An 18249-nucleotide genomic window follows, 5' to 3' on the forward strand; every position below is an offset into this window, starting at 1 on the left:
ATTCCTATTTTCAGCCACTCACCATTTCTCGGCTCCGAGATTCAACAAGGACTCATAGCGGTTTAATTTTTTTGTGCACACAGGCACTGACTAGATTATTGTGTGGCGAGAATTCGAATAGTTGCCTTTCTGGGCCGGTACGAAGAAATATTACCAGGAATATTAGAAAGAAAGTCAACGTTTTCAACAACGCAAAACTGAATTAGCGGACTAAAATTAATTATTAAAAAGCAGACATTAAGCTAGTACAGCTAGATGAAAAGGAATCGACACTTAGTTTGATAGACTTTGAGAACACAAAGTGCGAATATCAAAATGCGGACTTACTGCATAAAATACAAAAAAAAAGAAATAAAACAAAGCCAGCGCTCTCGAGAGAGCGAAATTAGTGACTAAAACGATGTAAACGCATATGTAGGTAACGAGCAGTATTCTCAACTGTGTTGAGTTGGCGATACTCAAGAAATGTTGAACGGACAGTATCTGACCGACGAACATTTCTGAACTGGCGCGAGATTCGGGATAGCGATTGCAAAAATACTCCTCTCTATCAAGCGTTTGACAACCTTTGAAGTAGTAGTCTAGCCAATATGGTTTGCAACCTTGGCTATCATTGATTTATCACAGCTGTCAATCTATTCATCCTGTTACAAGAAGCCTCATTGGAAAGCCCTTGGGACACATACCATTGTGCTACGGGCGAAATTGCTGTCAGAACGGTGCTGCAAACACGGTCATTCATGGGAGATTTTACTCTCCATGGTCAGCGATATAAGATAAATCGGCTATGAACGCTCGACCTATCCACTCATCCAGCCTGTCCACTTGGAGGAGTTTGGCCAAGAAAGACCCCGGGTGAGGCCACATGGCTCCGAGTAAACACACTGGAAGGGTAATAGGATGAAATGAACGGTGAATGAATACTTTCGGCTCCAGGATGTGGTGGTAGACTGGAATATGACGCTGTTAAAGACCGACTCGGAGAAGAAACTTCCCCGGGTTGTGGCGCGAAAGCCGTATTAAAAATGCTTGGGAGAAGAGGTCCTGGTGAATACGTGACTTTAGGCTCTGGACTCTCTGCGCGACTGTCTTGTTCTTGTGAGGCTGAAAATGTAGAACCTCCATCAGTATCAATTACCAAGGACTGTCGGTATCGCGATTCTGTCGTTTCGTCTTCGATCGCAGAGTGATTGGTATCGCAATTCACAAGTTCATCGACCATCGCTTCGACATCAAAAGCCAAACGAGATTCCGCTGGCGATTCGTTGTTGTCCCAGTGGTCGCCATGTGCCTGATTCTGATTAACAACTTGGTGGTCAACGCTGGGTGTGGAAAGGTCGCTTGCACTCGGGGATCCATTCGAGGATTGGGAGACAGCATCGGCCTGGTCAACAACGAAGCGATCGTCTAACATACGAATGGGAATTTCCTGCCACTAGTTAGTCATCTGAGTAGTAGGCGGATAGGCAGGAAACCGAAAGCCAACCTACTTTGTTTCTAACGAAATCGAGACCATCCAAAAGGAATTCCTGTGTTCGAAATTCGGCTTCGACCTTGGTTCTGTCACCGCCAGCACCGACCGGCGCTTTAGGTTTCACGTTCCCAGAATCGTCAACATGGCGCCGGGACTTACTCCCAACCATCAGTGGAGAAAATCCTAGTGTTTCGCAATCCTCCGGGAGAAGGTAGTTTAGATACACCCTACCTCGAGAAGTGTTTGAAGCAACAAAGTTCAAGGCACTCGCATAAATTTCCCAAAATCGCCTGATATAATAACCAACAAGGGCCGTAGTATATTGAGTTTGAGAAACCAGAGTAGCACGGTTGGCCACTAGCCAGGAGCTGTAATTCCGGAGTGCTGGCAGGATTGTCCAGTGGGACCAGTCCAAGTTCGACTGCTCATTGTTTTCTTGTATGAGAAGCTGCAAAAGGATTGTGAAAGTTTTCACATTTAGCCGCATGAAAAATTCGACCGCATTCCCATTGGTATCCGATTTGGTTCGTGCATGTGCTTCGGCACCTATGTTCATCAAGCAGAGCGTTTGAAGGAAAGTGACGTCCATGGAGCCCTCGCGCAACTGCATAGCCATTTGATCAAGAACCTCATCTTCCAATTTGCTTCGTTCACTGAAGTCAACATTCTTATAGCACATCGCATGCAGGTAGATAAATGAATGAATCAATGACTCCCTTTCATCATTTGGTTGTGCCAGTCTCCCACTAGATCGTGCAGTCAGGAATTTCTTGAATTCAAGCTCAAGATTGCCATCCGCATCGGCGTGGGGTTCCATCGCGCACAAAGCACGATAGAAATAATATGTTGCATGAAAATGGTCAGCCCCAGCAAGTGCAATGAGAGCCAGCTGATTCTGAAATCTTCCACACATAGGTTTAACCGCGCCGGCTAGCCTGTAGAAGTTCACCACGAGGCTCCATTCCCGTTTAGAGATGTCGGAAACAAGAACCATCTGGTAATACCGAGAAAGGTCCCCTAGCCGGATCAAGGTGGAATAACACGAATTGACTATGCGGTCTCGCAGTGTACTAGTGACACTGGGCGGAATCTGAACTTCAACTGGCTCGATGCTCAACTCCGTTGCAGCGTCTTTCAGCTCAGGTACGGAGCTCCATCGAGAGAGGATGAACTTGAGGTAATCTTCGTAGAACTGCTGCGAGCCACTGATGAACTTTTGGTACTTGGACTTGAGCTTGCGGTCCTCGACCGGCCGCTTCTTCCGTGCCTGTTGCTCACGAAACTGGAAGCAAAGTTTCCGAAAGCGGGAATTGATCCTCATGTGTGCATCCCATATTTGGTTCTCGAGCTCTGGAGAGGTAGGACCTGCTTCCGTCTCAAGATTATTGAAGGTGACATGGGCGCAAGATGTTTGGAAACTGCATGATATACAAGTTAGCCACATTCGTGTGCGAAGAAAACGGTGGAAAGGATAGGGTTAGAAGGAGGATTTACTCTCTTAGAAAACGCTCGGCATTATCAAACATTGGGTCTCTTTTAGAAAGCTCTTCGTAAAGTTGCTTTTCACCTTGGAGCTCGATTCTATGAAGAAAAGTCAGCACTCGTTAGCTGCAACCTCCCTGGCACAGCGTAAAGCAGGAAATCTCAAACGCACGTTTGTTCAGGGCTTTGAGACCCCGATGCCATGCTTCAAAAGATCTCCAGACGACTGTGGAGAAAAATGCGTGTTTTGCGACGGGGACCGATATGTCTGCGCTTGTCAAGGTGGTAATCCAAGCGATGACTCGAAATGACTGACGGAAGATGGGAATCCATGGAGTAGCTCATATATATACGTCGACAGAGAGTTCAGTGACTCCCTTGGATCGCAATCCGCGATGCCATGGAGCTGTCATCTCGCTGGATCTGATGTCAACAAGGTAAGGTTAAGGCAACGGGCGATATCACGTGAGCGGTGGTTGTCTTATCTGATCCAAGGGTGAGAGGGCGAGGACCATGGGAATCGACCAGGCAGACAACTCCGGAACCACCGCTCTGAGGTCGAGCTGTCCGTTTTCAAGCCGTTCGTTATTGGTGCTCTCCTTGACACTTAGCTTTCTCGCGGTTCCGATTACGTCGTGCTTTATTTTGCTGCTGTTTAACTTTTCTTGAAAGCTCCAGACTCCAGAGCTAGTTACGACAGTTACCTTCTCCCTGATCCCGCGACGGCGCGAACACGACCGGCATGTCCTTTTACGTCTCCTCCGGTCAACAGCGCACCCTGCGCGCCTGCATGGTCTGCTCCATCATCCAACTCCACAGCGTGCGCGTCCCTCCCCCGAACTTCCAGCCTAAACACAACTAACCGACCTCTAGAAATTTATGCGCGACGGCTGTCCCAACTGTGAACCTTTCCTCAACCTCCGCAACAACTCTGATGCCATTCAGGAATGCACATCGCAAGTATTCGAGGGCCTGATCGCGCTCGCTGACGAACGGACATCGTGGGTGGCGCGATGGCAGAGACTGGACGGATACGTGAGCGGGACATATGCGGTCAAGGTTACTGGAACGGTAAAAGCATATTCGTCTGGGTAGTTCAATATACATGGTACTGATAATGGTGTGCTAGCTACCGCAAGAAGTTCTCGCAAGCCTTGAGGATGCCGGTGTTAAGTACTTCCCGTACGTCCCTTTTTGCTGCCTCTTTATGACCATTCATTAACACCTATATAGGAGAGACGGGAGTGCTATTGAGGAGGAGGGTTGAGTCTTTTGGTCCTATATTCTGCAGCTATTTCTAGCAGGGACTGGCGTTGGGGACAGATTTATTATGGTCACTTTATATCCTATTCCACAAGCATAAGCATGGCGTTGGTTAACTCCAGGCTTACATGATGAAGATAGTCGAGATTTTTATCTAGGTTATATGTCTAGGGATGATACAGTTCATTGGGGAGTTCTATTCCTGGAGGCTGGTACAGTAACCGGGGCTCAGAAAGCTCTGGATATTCTGGTTAAAGATTTTGTTTATTATAACCAGTCAAAAGTATGCAAAAAAAGCAAGTTAAAGTGAAGATGGTCATGAATATCATTTCACTACTCAAACAAAGAAACACCCCGAAATCCAAAGAAGCTATGCCTGTACATTTTTACAGCTGAGGCTTGTTGCCATATCCATTGGCCATCAATAACCTCTCAGTCTCTTGCTGTTGCCATGTCAACTTCGCAGTCGTAGGCCCTTCTCGCTGCTTATTCTCCCGTCTGCCCATCTGGCTCAAGTGTACCTCATCCGGGCCGTCGGCGAGTCTCAGCGTACGAGCATGAGCCCACATAGATGCCAAAGGTGTATCCTGGCACACACCCATGCCGCCATAAGCCTGGATGGCACGGTCAATGACCTCCAAGGCGACACGAGGAACAAGAACCTTGGCCTCAGCGATTTCCTTCAGGGCAGCCTTGGCATTGGCGTTGTCGATGGCTACGGCAGCATTGAGGACGACGAGGCGGGAAGCATCGATGTCAATGCGGGACCGGGCGATCCATTCAAGAATGACACCATGCGAAGAGAGCTTGGCACCGAATGGCTTCTTCTTCTCGTCGTTGGCGCGGGCGATGAGCCATTCAAGGGCCTTTTCGGCGGAACCGATGGCACGCATGGCGTGGTGAATACGTCCGGGTCCAAGACGGCCCTGGATGATTTCGAAACCGCGGCCTTCGCCGAGAACCATGTTGCTGGCAGGAACGCGGACGTTCTTGAAAGAAATGTGACCATGGCCATGAGGAGCATCGTCATAGCCATAAACGCTCAACATGCGGTGAATGGTGATTCCTGGAGTTTCAGCGGGAACAAGGATGACGGATTGCTGCTTGTATGTATCTGGGTTGCTGGCATCGCTCTTGCCCATGACAATGTAGATCTTGCATCTTGGGTCTCCAGCACCAGATGACCACCATTTCTAACGCAAAGTGCATGTTAGCCGTGGTATTCTCGTAGTACATCTAAAAGCGCTAGACATACCTGGCCGTTGAGCACGTATTCATTACCCTCTCGTCTGATGTCAAGCTGAATGTTGGTGGCATCGCTGGAAGCAATCTCGGGCTCAGTCATGAGGAAAGCGGAGCGAATCTTTCCCTCCAACAATGGCTCTAGCCACTGCTTCTTCTGGGCCTCATTTCCGTACTTGGCGAGGACCTCCATGTTGCCAGTATCCGGGGCAGCGTTATTCGTAGCCTATTGAATCCCGCCCTGTCAGGGACTGTAGCAATCATAGTATGCGGGGGATGATTACACACCTCGCTAGCCACACGGCTCTTTCCAAGAATCTCGGCCATCAATCCGTATTCAACATTGCTGAAACCAGCACCCTCCTTGAAGTGGTTCTTTGGCAAGAACATATTCCAGAGACCGAGCTTCTTGGCCTTGACCTTGAGCTCCTCCAGAATGGCTGGCGTGCGCTTCCATCTTTCTTCGCCTTGGCCTAGTTGTGCTTGGAAGAGAGCATCTGCGGGGATACATTCCTTCTCGACAAACTCCTCGACCTGTAGTTGAAAGCAACCGTAAGCTCAAGTCTCTCGTCGCACGCTCTCGGCAATAGACGAAACGGCAGGAGGCTTGGGAACCACTTACAAGATCGAGAGTCTTTCTAGCTCTCTCACTGACGAATGGAGCGGCGATTGGTGGGATTCTCGAAGAGGCAGACATACTGGGAGCTATGGAGGTGAAGGGTGGAAGAGTTGAAAGCTGTGCAGGATGATCAGCTGGTTATGGAGCTCTGGTTGGACGACTCCGAACTAATGAAAAAAAAAGGAACCACGAAAAACGTAAATGCAGTAGCAGCAAAGATGGAATCGAATGCCTTTAAATATGGTCATATGAGAATCATACGACGGGAATAGCAGAAATTGAACCTTCGCTCTCACGACGATGGTTGACGGTTTGCCGGCAACTGAACCTCGGCTGTTTCCCCGCTACCGCTGGGCTGGAGCGCCCCAGAGGAACAGTCCCCCATCAACGGAGTAATCCAGCGCCAAAATAGGCCGAAGCCTAGGGACAGTACTGCATTTGCTATTCCCGTGCTGAACGAGTAGGGCGGGCTAGCGGGCTTGTCTGAAGGCCCGGCTGCCGAAGACATGCCACTCTGATATTTGATGGGCAGTCTGATACCGCTGGGTGTAGATGAGGTTACCACACAGGAGCTTGCCAATCGATCAGCGCTACGCGATGTGAACCCGAGTCGAGCTGAGCTACCTATGGCCCTATGGGGAGCTTTGGAGAGAAGCCAGAGAGCAGAATTGATGGTTTTGCCGACTACCGAGTCTCAGCCAGAGCAGCGGCCGAAATATCCGGAACTGTCGTTCGACATGAGACGGTGCCTTGGCTAGGCAAATATGCACTTGACGGCTAACTACTTGTTCAAGCGTTTAGCAAAGAGTGTCCGTCCATTAAGAAGTCTCCAAGCGGAGCGTATTCTGGCAATAGCAAATAATCCCTACAACACATAATTGACCTCCTTATGTTCCATGCCCGTTTTCCAGGTGCTGCTCCAGATGCACCGTGATTGATTCCAGCCTATCGACCCCTTACCGATAAAAAAGAACGCCATGCCAGGTCCATGTTCCACCGCCAGAATTGAAAGGAAAAATACAAAGGAGGAAGTGAAGAAAAATGACAGGGCTGATTTCGTGAAGCCTGGTAGAAAGAAAGAAAGGTCGTCAAGAGGGCTTCTGGAGTTATCTAGGCAGCATTGCCCCCATTGTTAGGATCCTCCGAGCTCATTTTCTCGTATGATTTCTTTGCGATTGTTTTGGCGAACAAAGCTTGAGGTTTCATACTATCAATTGTTAGTTGTGCTTCACATTAATGACTTGAAGGTAGCATACTTCTTGAGCATCTTCACCTTCATGTCAGTAAGCCTTTTGGTGCATGGACTCATGATGTTGTCTGAAGGAGAGACGTAATGGCCCGGTGCCCTGTTAAGACTCATATCATGTCAGCAATGGACCATTTCAGAGAATGGCTACCCAGCCATACTTTAGGGATCCTTCTTGCAGCTTCTCTCTCAGGACTTGACGATGGTGCTCCAGCGATTTCTTGGTGGCTGCTTTGTCCTCATTACTTGCTTTTGCAGGAGACGGAAGGAAAACGTTGGTTGATTTGTCGGACAGAGGGAGGGATTTGGAAGGGCTGGTAGCGTTGGCTGCCATGGCGTTAGAGGATGGAATAATAATTGCGACCGGAGGATCGAAATGGAGCTTTGGTGAGAATAGAAAATTGTTTGTCTGAGTCGTCAGAATGGATTTCGGGGGAGACGTTTGTTTATGGCTTGGGTTTCTGGGCCGTTGTCAGTGTCAACTTGCTTTGTTTTTGGCGGCCAGCAACGGTAAACAACAGAATTAGGGCTGTAAACAAACCTCGTGTCGGCAGAACCTTCAAGTGAACTTTCCCAGACCTTGGATGCAGAGTTTTGTGGAAGATTCAGGTTCAAAGACGGGCTCGCTGGGATTTTGCAGGTTTGGGATCCATGTTGACAGGCCGATAGTTGCCAGGGCAACCTCGAATCGGCTGGAGCAACATGCGATGGAAGATCCCGGTATCTTAACTCCCCAGCAACGCATCTTGCTCTTGAAGGGTACTAACTGCTAGGATACCGATCGGCACATCGAGCTTCTATCCGACTTGCTATCTACGTTGAGTCATCCCTCGCTCGTATATCAAGCATTCGCAAACCAAGGATGCTCCAAAGCCTCCTTCGCCGTGCTTCTCCTTGTCGGGTCGAAATGCATTAAACGAGTGACAAGATCCCTGAATCTCTCATCAATATCCAAACACATGGAAAACGGCTTGCGCGGATTTCCTTCATTGAACCCTTCCCAGAGAGTTTTGAAAGCGTTACACCAAGGGTTCTCCTCGCCTAGATACACCAAAAATCCGTTCAGGCTTTGTGCATCCGCAAAATAAGACAGCTGGCGTTCGAGGATGACGGACAGCGGGTTAACCCCTTTTGGGAGTCTGCTTTCGTCCATGGAAAAAATCGCTTCTTTAAGGATCGCATATATGCACTCGTGAGAGTTAGCCACGCTGTCCAAGACAGGAGGTGTAGTTGCAACTCACTACAACGCCGAATGAGAACATATCCGAAGGCTTGCTAACTGGGCCTTGGGCATGTGCTTCAGGACTCCTCCACATATAGTTGCCTACCTGCTTTCCCGTTATATACTCGCCAGGAGGTAGGTAGACAGCATCCTCAATATCAGACAGCTGTACCTGGTCAATGACTATCTTTTGCTGGTCTCCGTTGCCAAATTTTCGGTTTATAAAAATGTTGTTTGCTTTTATATCTGTGACAAATTAGCCCCGTCCTATCCCATCCGGTTCAGCAAGCATACCCGTGTGAACAATATCACGTTCATGCAACGCCGCAATTCCTCGCAGAGCGTCCCTAAGGATCCGCTTAGTCGTACTGACCGACAGCTCTGCCTGCGGAGCCAATCCTAGTAAATGGTCCGTGAAGTATTTATACACGAACAACGACTGTTCCGGAACAGTGTCACTCAGGCACCGGAGATATGGACTCCGCAGCTCCCTGTGGATGTTCTGATAATAATCGAATTTCTGCCCAGAGACTTCCTTCAATATGAATCGCTGGCCACTCGAACTATGTAGACCTGTCAGGCTCTATACAAGCGAGAGCTTGCCTGTATCCTATGAAATATAAAAGGATCTAAATTGAACCAAGTAAAGACATACACCGCGAGATACACCCGTAACTTGCTCAGTTCTTTCTCCTGTAAGATTTTCTCAATCGAATAGCGTCGACCCGACTGCCCACAAACCTCCAAATTCTGGGGATTTTGGTCATGCAGCCCGTTCTGCACCACACAGTTCCCGTCCACCGCCGCACTGCAGAATGAGCGCGGCGGAGCACTGGCGGTCGCAAGACATTGAAAGATCGGATGGCGGGCTGCTACAACCCTCGACCAGCTCGAACGGCAGGCCAGCATGATGAGCAACAGATAAGCTCTCAAAAGCGCATTGAAGAATCAATCTAGCCCAGAAGGAAGCCGATGCGTTGCGATTTGAGTGTTGCGCCTCAAAACGGGTTCCTAGCCTATGATGTCACTCCCGGCCACGGACGCATTACATGGAGAGATCGCATAGAGTGGGAGTGAGTTTGATTATCTATCCGAATTATTTATTAAGAACCTAGCAGCCACTCACGATGCGCAAGCTGCACCTGCTATTATGTACGTACAGGATATGAGAGGATCGATAGGTAGATCCCTCCCGAATCATCGATGATATACAATAGTAGTAAATCATTCATCCAAACCTGGATCCCTGCAGCTTGAGAACATTGGATATTCATGCAAAAGCATCCGGCGAAAGAACAACCCAGTTCAGAGGATACTAATGTTTCTGCCTCGTTGCAATGCCCCAAGCCATAGATTCTGCTGTCTCCTGCGTTTCTTGCAGTTTTCCCAACAATTTAGTGGATGCGGCTTGGAAATTCAAAACTAACCATCACGGTAAAGCCTGGATCCGATTGTTTGAAATCCCATATATGCTAAGTCTTCAAGGTGGTCTCAACTCGGCATTATTAGTCGCCTCACCCAGCTCTGCCGGACTACTCTTCTGTCGCTTGAGCGTTGCAAGGTTTTCGACCGGCACCGGACTACTACTCATTGGCCGAGCATAATCCGACTGCACCTCATTTAACCCTTTTTCCTCTTCTTCCGACGGACTCGGCCCTTCTGACAACGGCGGAGAGTGATAGGCAAAAGTCGGACTACAAAGTTCGCTGTCTGTCTGGTCCTCGGAAACGTTTCTTCGATGCAAGTTGGCCTTTGAATATGAGGGTCTCTGTCTGACCGTATTCGGGCTCGCGGAAGGTGTTTCGTAAGACGGAGATGCCGAGCGGAAACTGTGGGTGCGGGAGACCATGTTTTGCACCTTGGGAAACTCGAGATAGGATCCTACCGCACTTCGGGAGAATAACACTAGTCCCAAGCAAAGCAGGACGAAGACGCTTTGAATGATCGAAACGCGCTTTTGAAAGACCACTTCATCAGCAAGTATTGCTAACTGCGTCGTAACGGCGAAAAGCTCATGGTGGTATTGCTGACGTTGCTGCTCGAATTCGAGAACGACAGAGCGCCAGATGTGGTCATACTGCTGTCTGAAATCTCTCAATTCATGAAGGACGGTGGCGTTTAAATTTTCAAGGAAACTAGAAGTTTTCGCCAACTGGCGCTTCTCTACCTTGTTGAATGCATCCCGAAGGATACGTGACTGCTCTTCGATATATAGAAGCGAGAGCGTGGAATTAGTCTCTAGCATCTGTAGCCGTTTATGGACGGACTTGAAGAAGGATTCTTGCGTCGTTGGGTTTGGAGGAGGCGGCTGCGATGCTATTGGGGTTCTTTGGCTTTCCACCACCGTGTCATTCTCGGCCTCGGTCGAGCTCGACGTGGAAGCTACTCGCGCCTCGGAAGCTGGTTTCTGGGACTTATCCCCGCCGTTTGTAGTGGACGGCGTATCGGACTGTGGTATGTCTTCCGAGGCGGTTGATCCCGTAGCTTTGGCGGTTACAGACTCGCTTTCGGCCAAATCATGGGAATCGTATTGATACTCGTGTTCAGAGACCAAATCATATATCGAACTCATATTATTCACATTATACCCGAGTAGGAGCTTTTCGATTTCGTCTAGCTCGGGAAAACATAGGGCACCAAGTGCCTCTTCATCTGGTAAAGATTCAGCGCCCGTCTTGGTAACAGAGGCAGTTGCGTTGCGTTTGCAGTTTTCTTTCTGCGTCTGGTTGGACTGATCAACCGTGGATACCGCGCCGGGAGTCTCTTGGGTTGGTTGAACCGCTTGGACCGTCTCCTCCTCTGCTCGAGCAGTATCGCCATAATTCTTATACTCTTCCATCATTGTCGTGCCATGTACCCTAACCAGACTTACCGGGCAGTAGAACTCGTTTCCATAATGAGACAAGAACTCAATCTTCAAATAGCGCGTCCAGATCAGAGGATTCTCGACAGCAAACGCCTGAATTTCACGAGTATTCGCTGCCTCATATGTCCCCAACTCCTTCCACTTATCAGGCTTCGCAGGGTAGCGATCCGACACACTCACCCTAAAGGTGCGGAATATAGAGCTAAAGAATTCATAGTTGGCAAGAACAACGGTATCAACAAGGATATCATCACAAAGCTCGAGGATGATAAATTTGTCCTTGGCTCGACATTCGTTGAGCATGTAGCTATCTTTATTTTCAATCAATATCGATGACGAACCGGTACATTCCTTGTTCGTCTTCAGAACCGTAGCGGCACAATCAAACGAAGCGTAATTGAATCGCTCTTTGCACGTAGTCCCGGCATCTTTTCGGCGGGCAACGCCTCTCCGGGGGACGCCATCCGACTGAATCTCCCCTTCAGTGCCCTTGGTGACCGGTGATTCATCTCCACTCGTAGTCTGGGCGGTTCTCGCATCTTTCTTCCCCAAGGGCGGGATGTTGGGATCATCAGGGTCGAATCCGCCGAATCCCAGCTCGATTTCTCCCTCCTCACCCAACGAATCCAAAGCATTGCTGATTTTGCCTGGATAGGGCCGTCTTCGCATCTCCGTCGACCCAGAACCAGGTCTGTTTCCGCGCACATTATCCGCCGATTGACCGACCTTGGCCAGGTTCTTCTTCTTCCATTCCTCAAACGAGAGAAATTTCTCATTATCCAGTGGACTCTCGGTATCCAGCTCAGACTCTAACCTAGCCGTCGATGCTGGCGTCTCCAAGCCTTTTTCCGTGGTCGTAATCGTGGTCTCGGTAGTATTCAGCAAGAAACCATCACCCTGAGGATCTTGCCCCCCTGTGGTCACTGAACACATCGGATGCCGTAGATATTCTGCTTGTATCTCCACAACTCCCCTGACCGGACAAATCCCATTGTTCTGACCATTCGCCCACCGCGCCTCATCCAAGCCCTGCCGGTGCTGGGGGTGTGGATGCTGAAAGTCCCCATCCTCAGCCACAAACAGAGGAAGCAGGAATAACAAAATCAAACCATTGAGAACGCCAATGTCGGTATCGAAACGGAGAAACGGCCAGCGTCCGCGCATCTCGAAGGAATAAAAAACTCGATTAAAGGCAGGCCACGCGGCGCCGGAGACAAGGACAGGTTGTCGTCAACCGGCGGAAAACGGTATATGAACACAAATCACTTAGTCCTGCGATGGTAACCCAATTCCACAGTTAGCCTGGTAGATTTATATCAGAAAGCTCCGCTCCTCCTCCACTCCTCGTCCCCTGCTGGCAACATCCCTCCAGGACCGTGAGATAGCTGCCAAAGCGAAAAGAGAACTCACATTTCAAACCATAATCATTAACCCAGCAAAAGGTCATAAACATTCCCATTAGAATCTAGATCCCCTTTTCTTCTTCCCTTCGACAAGACAACGAAATACCCTCAACGTTCGCGCACCCCCCTGGCAAGGTTCAACAGGTGCGCCACACACGGCTGCTCATTTGGTTAAGGCTAGATTTCTGTATTAATCGGAGACACCCTCTTCAAAAAGGCGAAGACAAAATATCTAGAAACGGGACGTTGGAATCGTAATGGAATGGCTGGGAAAGTTTTGGCGTTTCTGGCGCGCTCAGGGAAATTGGTCTTGAGGTTTTTGCGCAAGTACCTGCGGTTATGGTGTCGGTAAAAGAGAAAAACTACATGCAAGGAAAAAGAAAGCAGGAATTTGCGAAAATTGAAAGTAAAAAATCTTCTGATGTACAGAGTAGTGATTGCGAGCCTGAAGAAACTAGCATATTTACAAGAAGTTCTCACTGGCCCCGCCGCTGTCGCGGTGGGATGGCCTGCCAAAGGGGAAAAGTAACTACAAAAGAACAGACCAGCTTGTCCAGATCTTGGACCCCAAACTCGATTTCCGGCCCCGTTCTGACTGGAGCGCACGGTTCGACAGGGGCTAGAGACGGAGTTATTCGCTACTTAGGATGTATATTAGTTAATGGAGTCGCGCGATCCCAATCCGAGACTCTCCTCCCTTCAAGACATGAAACAGATGTGCCCGAAGAGTCTATCAAGTGCTGCGTACAGAGTACTACTGATGAGACCGACGACGGCGAGTTACACCCCGATGGACTTCAGAGATATTGATGGCCAAATGCATGTCTGTCCTGAGGAAATTGTTTTATATTCTTTTCCCTGTCCATCCCTTTTGCTGCCTTTTGACAGCAGCTTTGTAGATCCAGTCAAACATAATGCTTCATAAAGTACATGAACAGCCTCTCAAAGAGAATATCAAAAGGCTGATAATTTGCAGGGGTCACAGTTTCTTTTTCCAATCTTTAGATCTGAAAGTGCACAGTGTGCAAAAGCAAACAGAACAGGGAAAGGAGCAAGGAACAGCTCCTAGAACATAAAAACCATATTCACCCAGAGCTCCATCCCGTTTTTGTTTTTTTCTTTCCCTTCCACCTCTCGAGGAGAGATGGCTACCATACCCAGGCTGCAAGAGCCTCGATAGGCACAAGTTTCTTTTCGAAATTTTTTCCGTGGTTGCAAGTCCGCCTCGTAGTTCCAAAGGCGAAATCCAGGATTCCTCTCCATCTAGCAAACTCTGCAATGCCTGCTGATGTTGTAATAATAATAGCCATAAAATAAAAATGAGGTGTGAAACCTCGAACACGCTGTGTCATGAAAGGAAGAGTAAAAGAAAACGCCCACAAGTAACCAATTGCCCAAATCTCCCCAATCTTGATACCTCCCAACTTCGCCGTGCCGTGCCGTCCCGTGTATCTTGATAACGACAGCCATAATAGTACAAACAAAACTTCAATGCAGACGACACCACACCGGCAGATGTTTCCAGTCTAGAATAAACAGGGCTCTTTGACTTTGATGCGAAAATTCACACAATTAGTGGTGCACAAGACCTGGGAATTCATGTAGCAGAAAAGTAGGAGGAGAGAAATGCTTCCAAAAAGATCATATCATATATAACAGAAAGGAAACCAGGCTGCAGCAGTTAACATGGCAAGAGAGGAATCGGAAAAAAAAAGCGATTCGTTTTGACGAAAAGAAACAAGGGATAACCAGGATTGTGGAACTTTTATATATGAAGGTCGTGCCATCCGCCGATGAAATCGAATTCCTCATCGGGGTAGCTGTCATCAACTGCAAACGGGCATGTGTCCTTTCTCGGCTTGGTTGTCTGGAAGGAATCGTGACGCCAGTCGTTGCTGAGCATGTGTGGTTGCGGAGGTTGGTGCTGGCGAGTCCGGTTGCGCCTCGGGCTGCTACTTTTGCGAGTCCACGGCTCGTTCTCAGATCCAAACGGGATTGGCGCAGCGTCCTTTCGCCAATTGCGGTTCACAATCTGATTCGCTTTCCACTGTGTAGACCGAGGTTCCTTCGGGGAGTAATTGCGTCTCTTCTGACCCAAAGCCGCCCACTTGTCCATAATTGACTGCTTCGAAGTAGCATGCTTGGGTGAGCTCGGGTGGTCGGAGAAGTGAGGCTCATCACTGGTACGGTTGCCAGTTTGTCTCGGAATAAAGACGCCCTTGCGTTCACTCGGCGTCTTTGAACGGACATTCAAAGTGGAAGAAGCAAGGTCAATTTCTGCCAATCCAGAATGGACCGGTTCATTATCCTTACTTTCCTGGCTCCAAGTACGAGCATTCTGGGCTTGGCGGTTGCGAAGTTCAAGAGCCTCATTTTCCATTTGATCCTCGTCCCATAGATCGCTCCAACTCTTCGACACTTGTTCATCTTTGCCCTTGCCGAACACCATCGACATGGAAGGAATAGGAACGCCAACTGGCTCAGGAAGCGAACCACCAAATTGAACCTTCTCAAACTGCCGGAAACGGTCCTTGGGGAACGCCATGGCCTTGAAAGATGGACCCAAGTTCGAATCCAAGGTTGAAACCATGGACGCTGATCCATTATTTTCCGTATACCATGACATGCCCTCATCGGCAGATGTGGCGAACAGGTCCTCAGTATAGATTTCGGTGTCGGGAATCGCGGACAACTGACGGACGGCCTGTTGCGGGGTTGTCTGAAGAGCTTTTGCCCACGGGAAGGAGTCACCCTGGTTGATTTGAGGACTCTGGATTGAAGGCGTGCGAAGGGGTTCACGGTAGGCACTTGCAGGGATGACATTCCTATCCTCGGTGCAAAAGTCGTCGAGGCTCTCATCATCGGTGGTAAAGGAAACAGCACGAACAATAGCTTCCCGCATAGCAGAGAGAGACCGCTTTTTCGGGTCGATAGCCAAGGAATGAGTCAGAATCTCAAAGGTATCCTGAGACATGTTGGGGAACACGTCAAAGAGGGATTGGCGGTCGCGAGAGTAATCAGCGAAAAGTACATCGGATTCGGTCGGTGTAACGAATGGATTCTTGGAAAACAAGATGTTCAAAAGGCAGATTCCAATAGCCCAGATATCAGCTTGGGCAGGAGAGTAACCGGCCGCTGTTGGTTCATATTGCTCAGGCGCCATGTACCGGTCACTTCCAACGCACGCCTCGAAAGACCAATTCGAACGAGTCACGAGTCCAAAATCGCCCAGCTTCATTGAACCATCCTGGCAGAGAAAGATGTTCTCTGGTTTGATATCACGATGGTACAAGCCCTTGGAATGCATGTACTCCACGGCGCTAACCAGTTGCAACATGAAGTCACGAACGTGCTCGGTTTCCAAAGGACCACGGTCAATCCTGATGGCCTCATATAAATCGCCCATGGAGCAATATTCAAGCACCAAGAAGGTGTGTGAAGTGGTTTCGAAGGAATGAATCATGTTGACGGTATTTGGATGATAACCGAGACGAGCATGGCATTCCATCTCCTCGGAACGTTCATCAGCAGCCAACTCCAACCCGTCAGCAGACTGTTTGGTCAGACATTTGATAGCGACCTGTTCTCCAGTCAAGGAGTCCTTGGCAAGGAAGACCATTCCAAAGGAACCATGGTTAAGGGGCGTGACTGTGAGGAATCGACCGTCCAACAGTACTCCTCCGACAAACTTGTCCCGCAAGCAATCCATTTCTGGCTAAGGGCGTTCAGGGAGCGTTGGCCGTTCCAAGAAAAGTGAAAAAGCAACTCGAGTTGAGAGGTAAAGACGCTTGAGATCCGCAAAAGGAAATTTAGCCTCCGCCGCTGGCTGAGTACTGTGAAAGGAGAGCAACCCCGAACCCAAAACTGAACGAAAAAAAAAAAAGCAAAAACACCGTAATCTCGACTTAGATGCTCATAGAATGCAACTTCGGAACCGTTGGAAATATCTCGAGGGGGGAACAAAGGAAATACCGCCGTTCGGAGGGTGGTGAGAGGTCAAAAGACGACGCCTTCGGGAGTCAGCCGGTAGAAAAGGACAGATTAAAGATCGTTATGATTGCATTTGGAATTTGCTGTAGAAAAAGGAGCCTCGATTGGCCAGAGTATGAGTTAAAGGAAGAGGGGAATATATATAGACAAGAATAGATAACAAGGTGCAATCAAAATGCGAGGAAAAAGAGAAATGGATATCGCTTCGTTACAGGTCGTGAGGTCCACAAGGTGGATGATGCTCCGGTAATATCGACTTTAGAGCTGTGGGAGTATCAGGCCGTCCCGGAAGAAGGACCAAGTGGGAATGGGGCGCGAGAGAGAGGCGCTGATCCACAAGAGGGTTGAAATGAGTCACAGCTTCCGAGGGGCTAGAATCATCGAGTGGCCTTTGTTCTTTGGAAAACGAAGCGTCGACGTGTCCAAGGGAATCGATTATCGTGGGGTTCGTTCCTTTTGTGACAGGAGAGCTTGACGATATGTGCCGGTCGTAGAATGGCTAGCCTGGTTGAAACGGGCGGCTTCGAGCAGCGGAGCAATGACTGTCTGCCAGGTGTCGGCAGATCCACGAATCAGATCAATTGTTGGACGTCAACCAGAAAGTGGTCCAACGGAGAGGCAAGACGGGGATCGATTGACTGGACGGGCAGAGCGTGAGGGCGATCGAAGCCGGTTTCAACTGAGCGGAGGAGCGTACAGGGAGAAGGAGAAGCAGGATGCCGCGTTGCAGTGAGTAGTTTTTAAGCTAGCGAGTAGATCAGAGCTGCAAGATTTGACAACTATCTGTCGTTTTGCCAACACAATATCATCCCTGGGGAACCTAGGAGGCGAGTGGCGGAAGTGAGTCAAAGGGAGATTTCTCAGGCGAGGGAGAAGAGGAAGAGAAGAAGAAGAAGTCGAGGGAGGCGGACGTGGAAGAAGGGCGGTTTGGAGAAGGGAGCTGGATTACGTGGAGCGAGACGCGGAAGTGGGAAGGTGTGGGAGAAAGAGGAAGGAAGAAGGGAGAGTGAGAGAGAGAAGGAGAAAGAACGATGCAGATAAGGTGGAATAATGGACGGAAGGAGCAGTTTGGGTGCAAGAGGAAGGGGGGGCGAAGGATGACTGATCGTGGTTGCCGGTTAAAGTCAACTCACCTCACTAGCACCAAGCAACACTGACGCTAGCGAGCAAGCAGGGCCGGGCGGTGTACGGGCCTCCGTGGTCGAATGGGAGGGCTTGGGCCCTGTGTGACCTCGCTGCTACTTGGCCCGCCCTACCAAAACGGAACATCAGGCGCGTCATTTTCGGGCATTACATCAGTACCCCAGAGGTACTCCCCAAGGAAAGCGCTAGAAAAGCGCAGAAGGGCGTGGTTCTAGGTTGCTTCCACCACCCTTCGGCCAACGCTACATGCAGCCAGCGTGGGCATTGCCCCTCATTATAACGACCGGTCAATAGGCGTG

General features: G+C 49.3%; 7 protein-coding genes across 7 annotated transcripts; all 7 read right to left on the bottom strand.

Moving 5' to 3' along the window:
* Window positions 1-808: 808 nt before the first annotated feature.
* On the bottom strand, window positions 809-3160 carry UREG_04341 (uncharacterized protein; the record flags this gene model as incomplete). Its single annotated transcript, XM_002544778.1, has 4 exons — window positions 809-1429; window positions 1491-2892; window positions 2969-3055; window positions 3129-3160. 4 exons carry the CDS (start codon window positions 3158-3160, stop codon window positions 809-811), a joined length of 2142 nt encoding a protein of 713 aa, XP_002544824.1.
* A 496-nt stretch (window positions 3161-3656) lies between these two features.
* Window positions 3657-4063, bottom strand: UREG_04342 (uncharacterized protein; the record flags this gene model as incomplete). Its single annotated transcript, XM_002544779.1, has 2 exons — window positions 3657-3796; window positions 3820-4063. The coding sequence occupies 2 exons, from the start codon at window positions 4061-4063 to the stop codon at window positions 3657-3659; spliced, it is 384 nt and encodes a 127-aa protein (XP_002544825.1).
* Window positions 4064-4605: 542 nt separating this feature from the next.
* Window positions 4606-6158, bottom strand: UREG_04343 (uncharacterized protein; the record flags this gene model as incomplete). The annotated part of the gene is made up of 4 exons (XM_002544780.1): window positions 4606-5412; window positions 5475-5687; window positions 5750-5995; window positions 6084-6158. The coding sequence occupies 4 exons, from the start codon at window positions 6156-6158 to the stop codon at window positions 4606-4608; spliced, it is 1341 nt and encodes a 446-aa protein (XP_002544826.1).
* A 1032-nt stretch (window positions 6159-7190) lies between these two features.
* Window positions 7191-7660, bottom strand: UREG_04344 (uncharacterized protein; the record flags this gene model as incomplete). Its single annotated transcript, XM_002544781.1, has 3 exons — window positions 7191-7287; window positions 7337-7426; window positions 7488-7660. The coding sequence occupies 3 exons, from the start codon at window positions 7658-7660 to the stop codon at window positions 7191-7193; spliced, it is 360 nt and encodes a 119-aa protein (XP_002544827.1).
* Window positions 7661-8167: 507 nt separating this feature from the next.
* On the bottom strand, window positions 8168-9457 carry UREG_04345 (uncharacterized protein; the record flags this gene model as incomplete). Its single annotated transcript, XM_002544782.1, has 4 exons — window positions 8168-8515; window positions 8568-8794; window positions 8843-9111; window positions 9204-9457. 4 exons carry the CDS (start codon window positions 9455-9457, stop codon window positions 8168-8170), a joined length of 1098 nt encoding a protein of 365 aa, XP_002544828.1.
* Window positions 9458-10028: 571 nt separating this feature from the next.
* On the bottom strand, window positions 10029-12578 carry UREG_04346 (uncharacterized protein; the record flags this gene model as incomplete). The annotated part of the gene is made up of 1 exon (XM_002544783.1): window positions 10029-12578. One exon carries the CDS (start codon window positions 12576-12578, stop codon window positions 10029-10031), a length of 2550 nt encoding a protein of 849 aa, XP_002544829.1.
* A 2004-nt stretch (window positions 12579-14582) lies between these two features.
* UREG_04347 (uncharacterized protein) lies at window positions 14583-16526 on the bottom strand (the record flags this gene model as incomplete). The annotated part of the gene is made up of 1 exon (XM_002544784.1): window positions 14583-16526. One exon carries the CDS (start codon window positions 16524-16526, stop codon window positions 14583-14585), a length of 1944 nt encoding a protein of 647 aa, XP_002544830.1.
* Window positions 16527-18249: the final 1723 nt, after the last annotated feature.

The sequence above is a fragment of the Uncinocarpus reesii genome, genomic scaffold, assembly GCF_000003515.1.
Source record: "Uncinocarpus reesii 1704 scaffold_2 genomic scaffold, whole genome shotgun sequence".
NCBI lineage: Eukaryota > Fungi > Ascomycota > Eurotiomycetes > Onygenales > Onygenaceae > Uncinocarpus > Uncinocarpus reesii.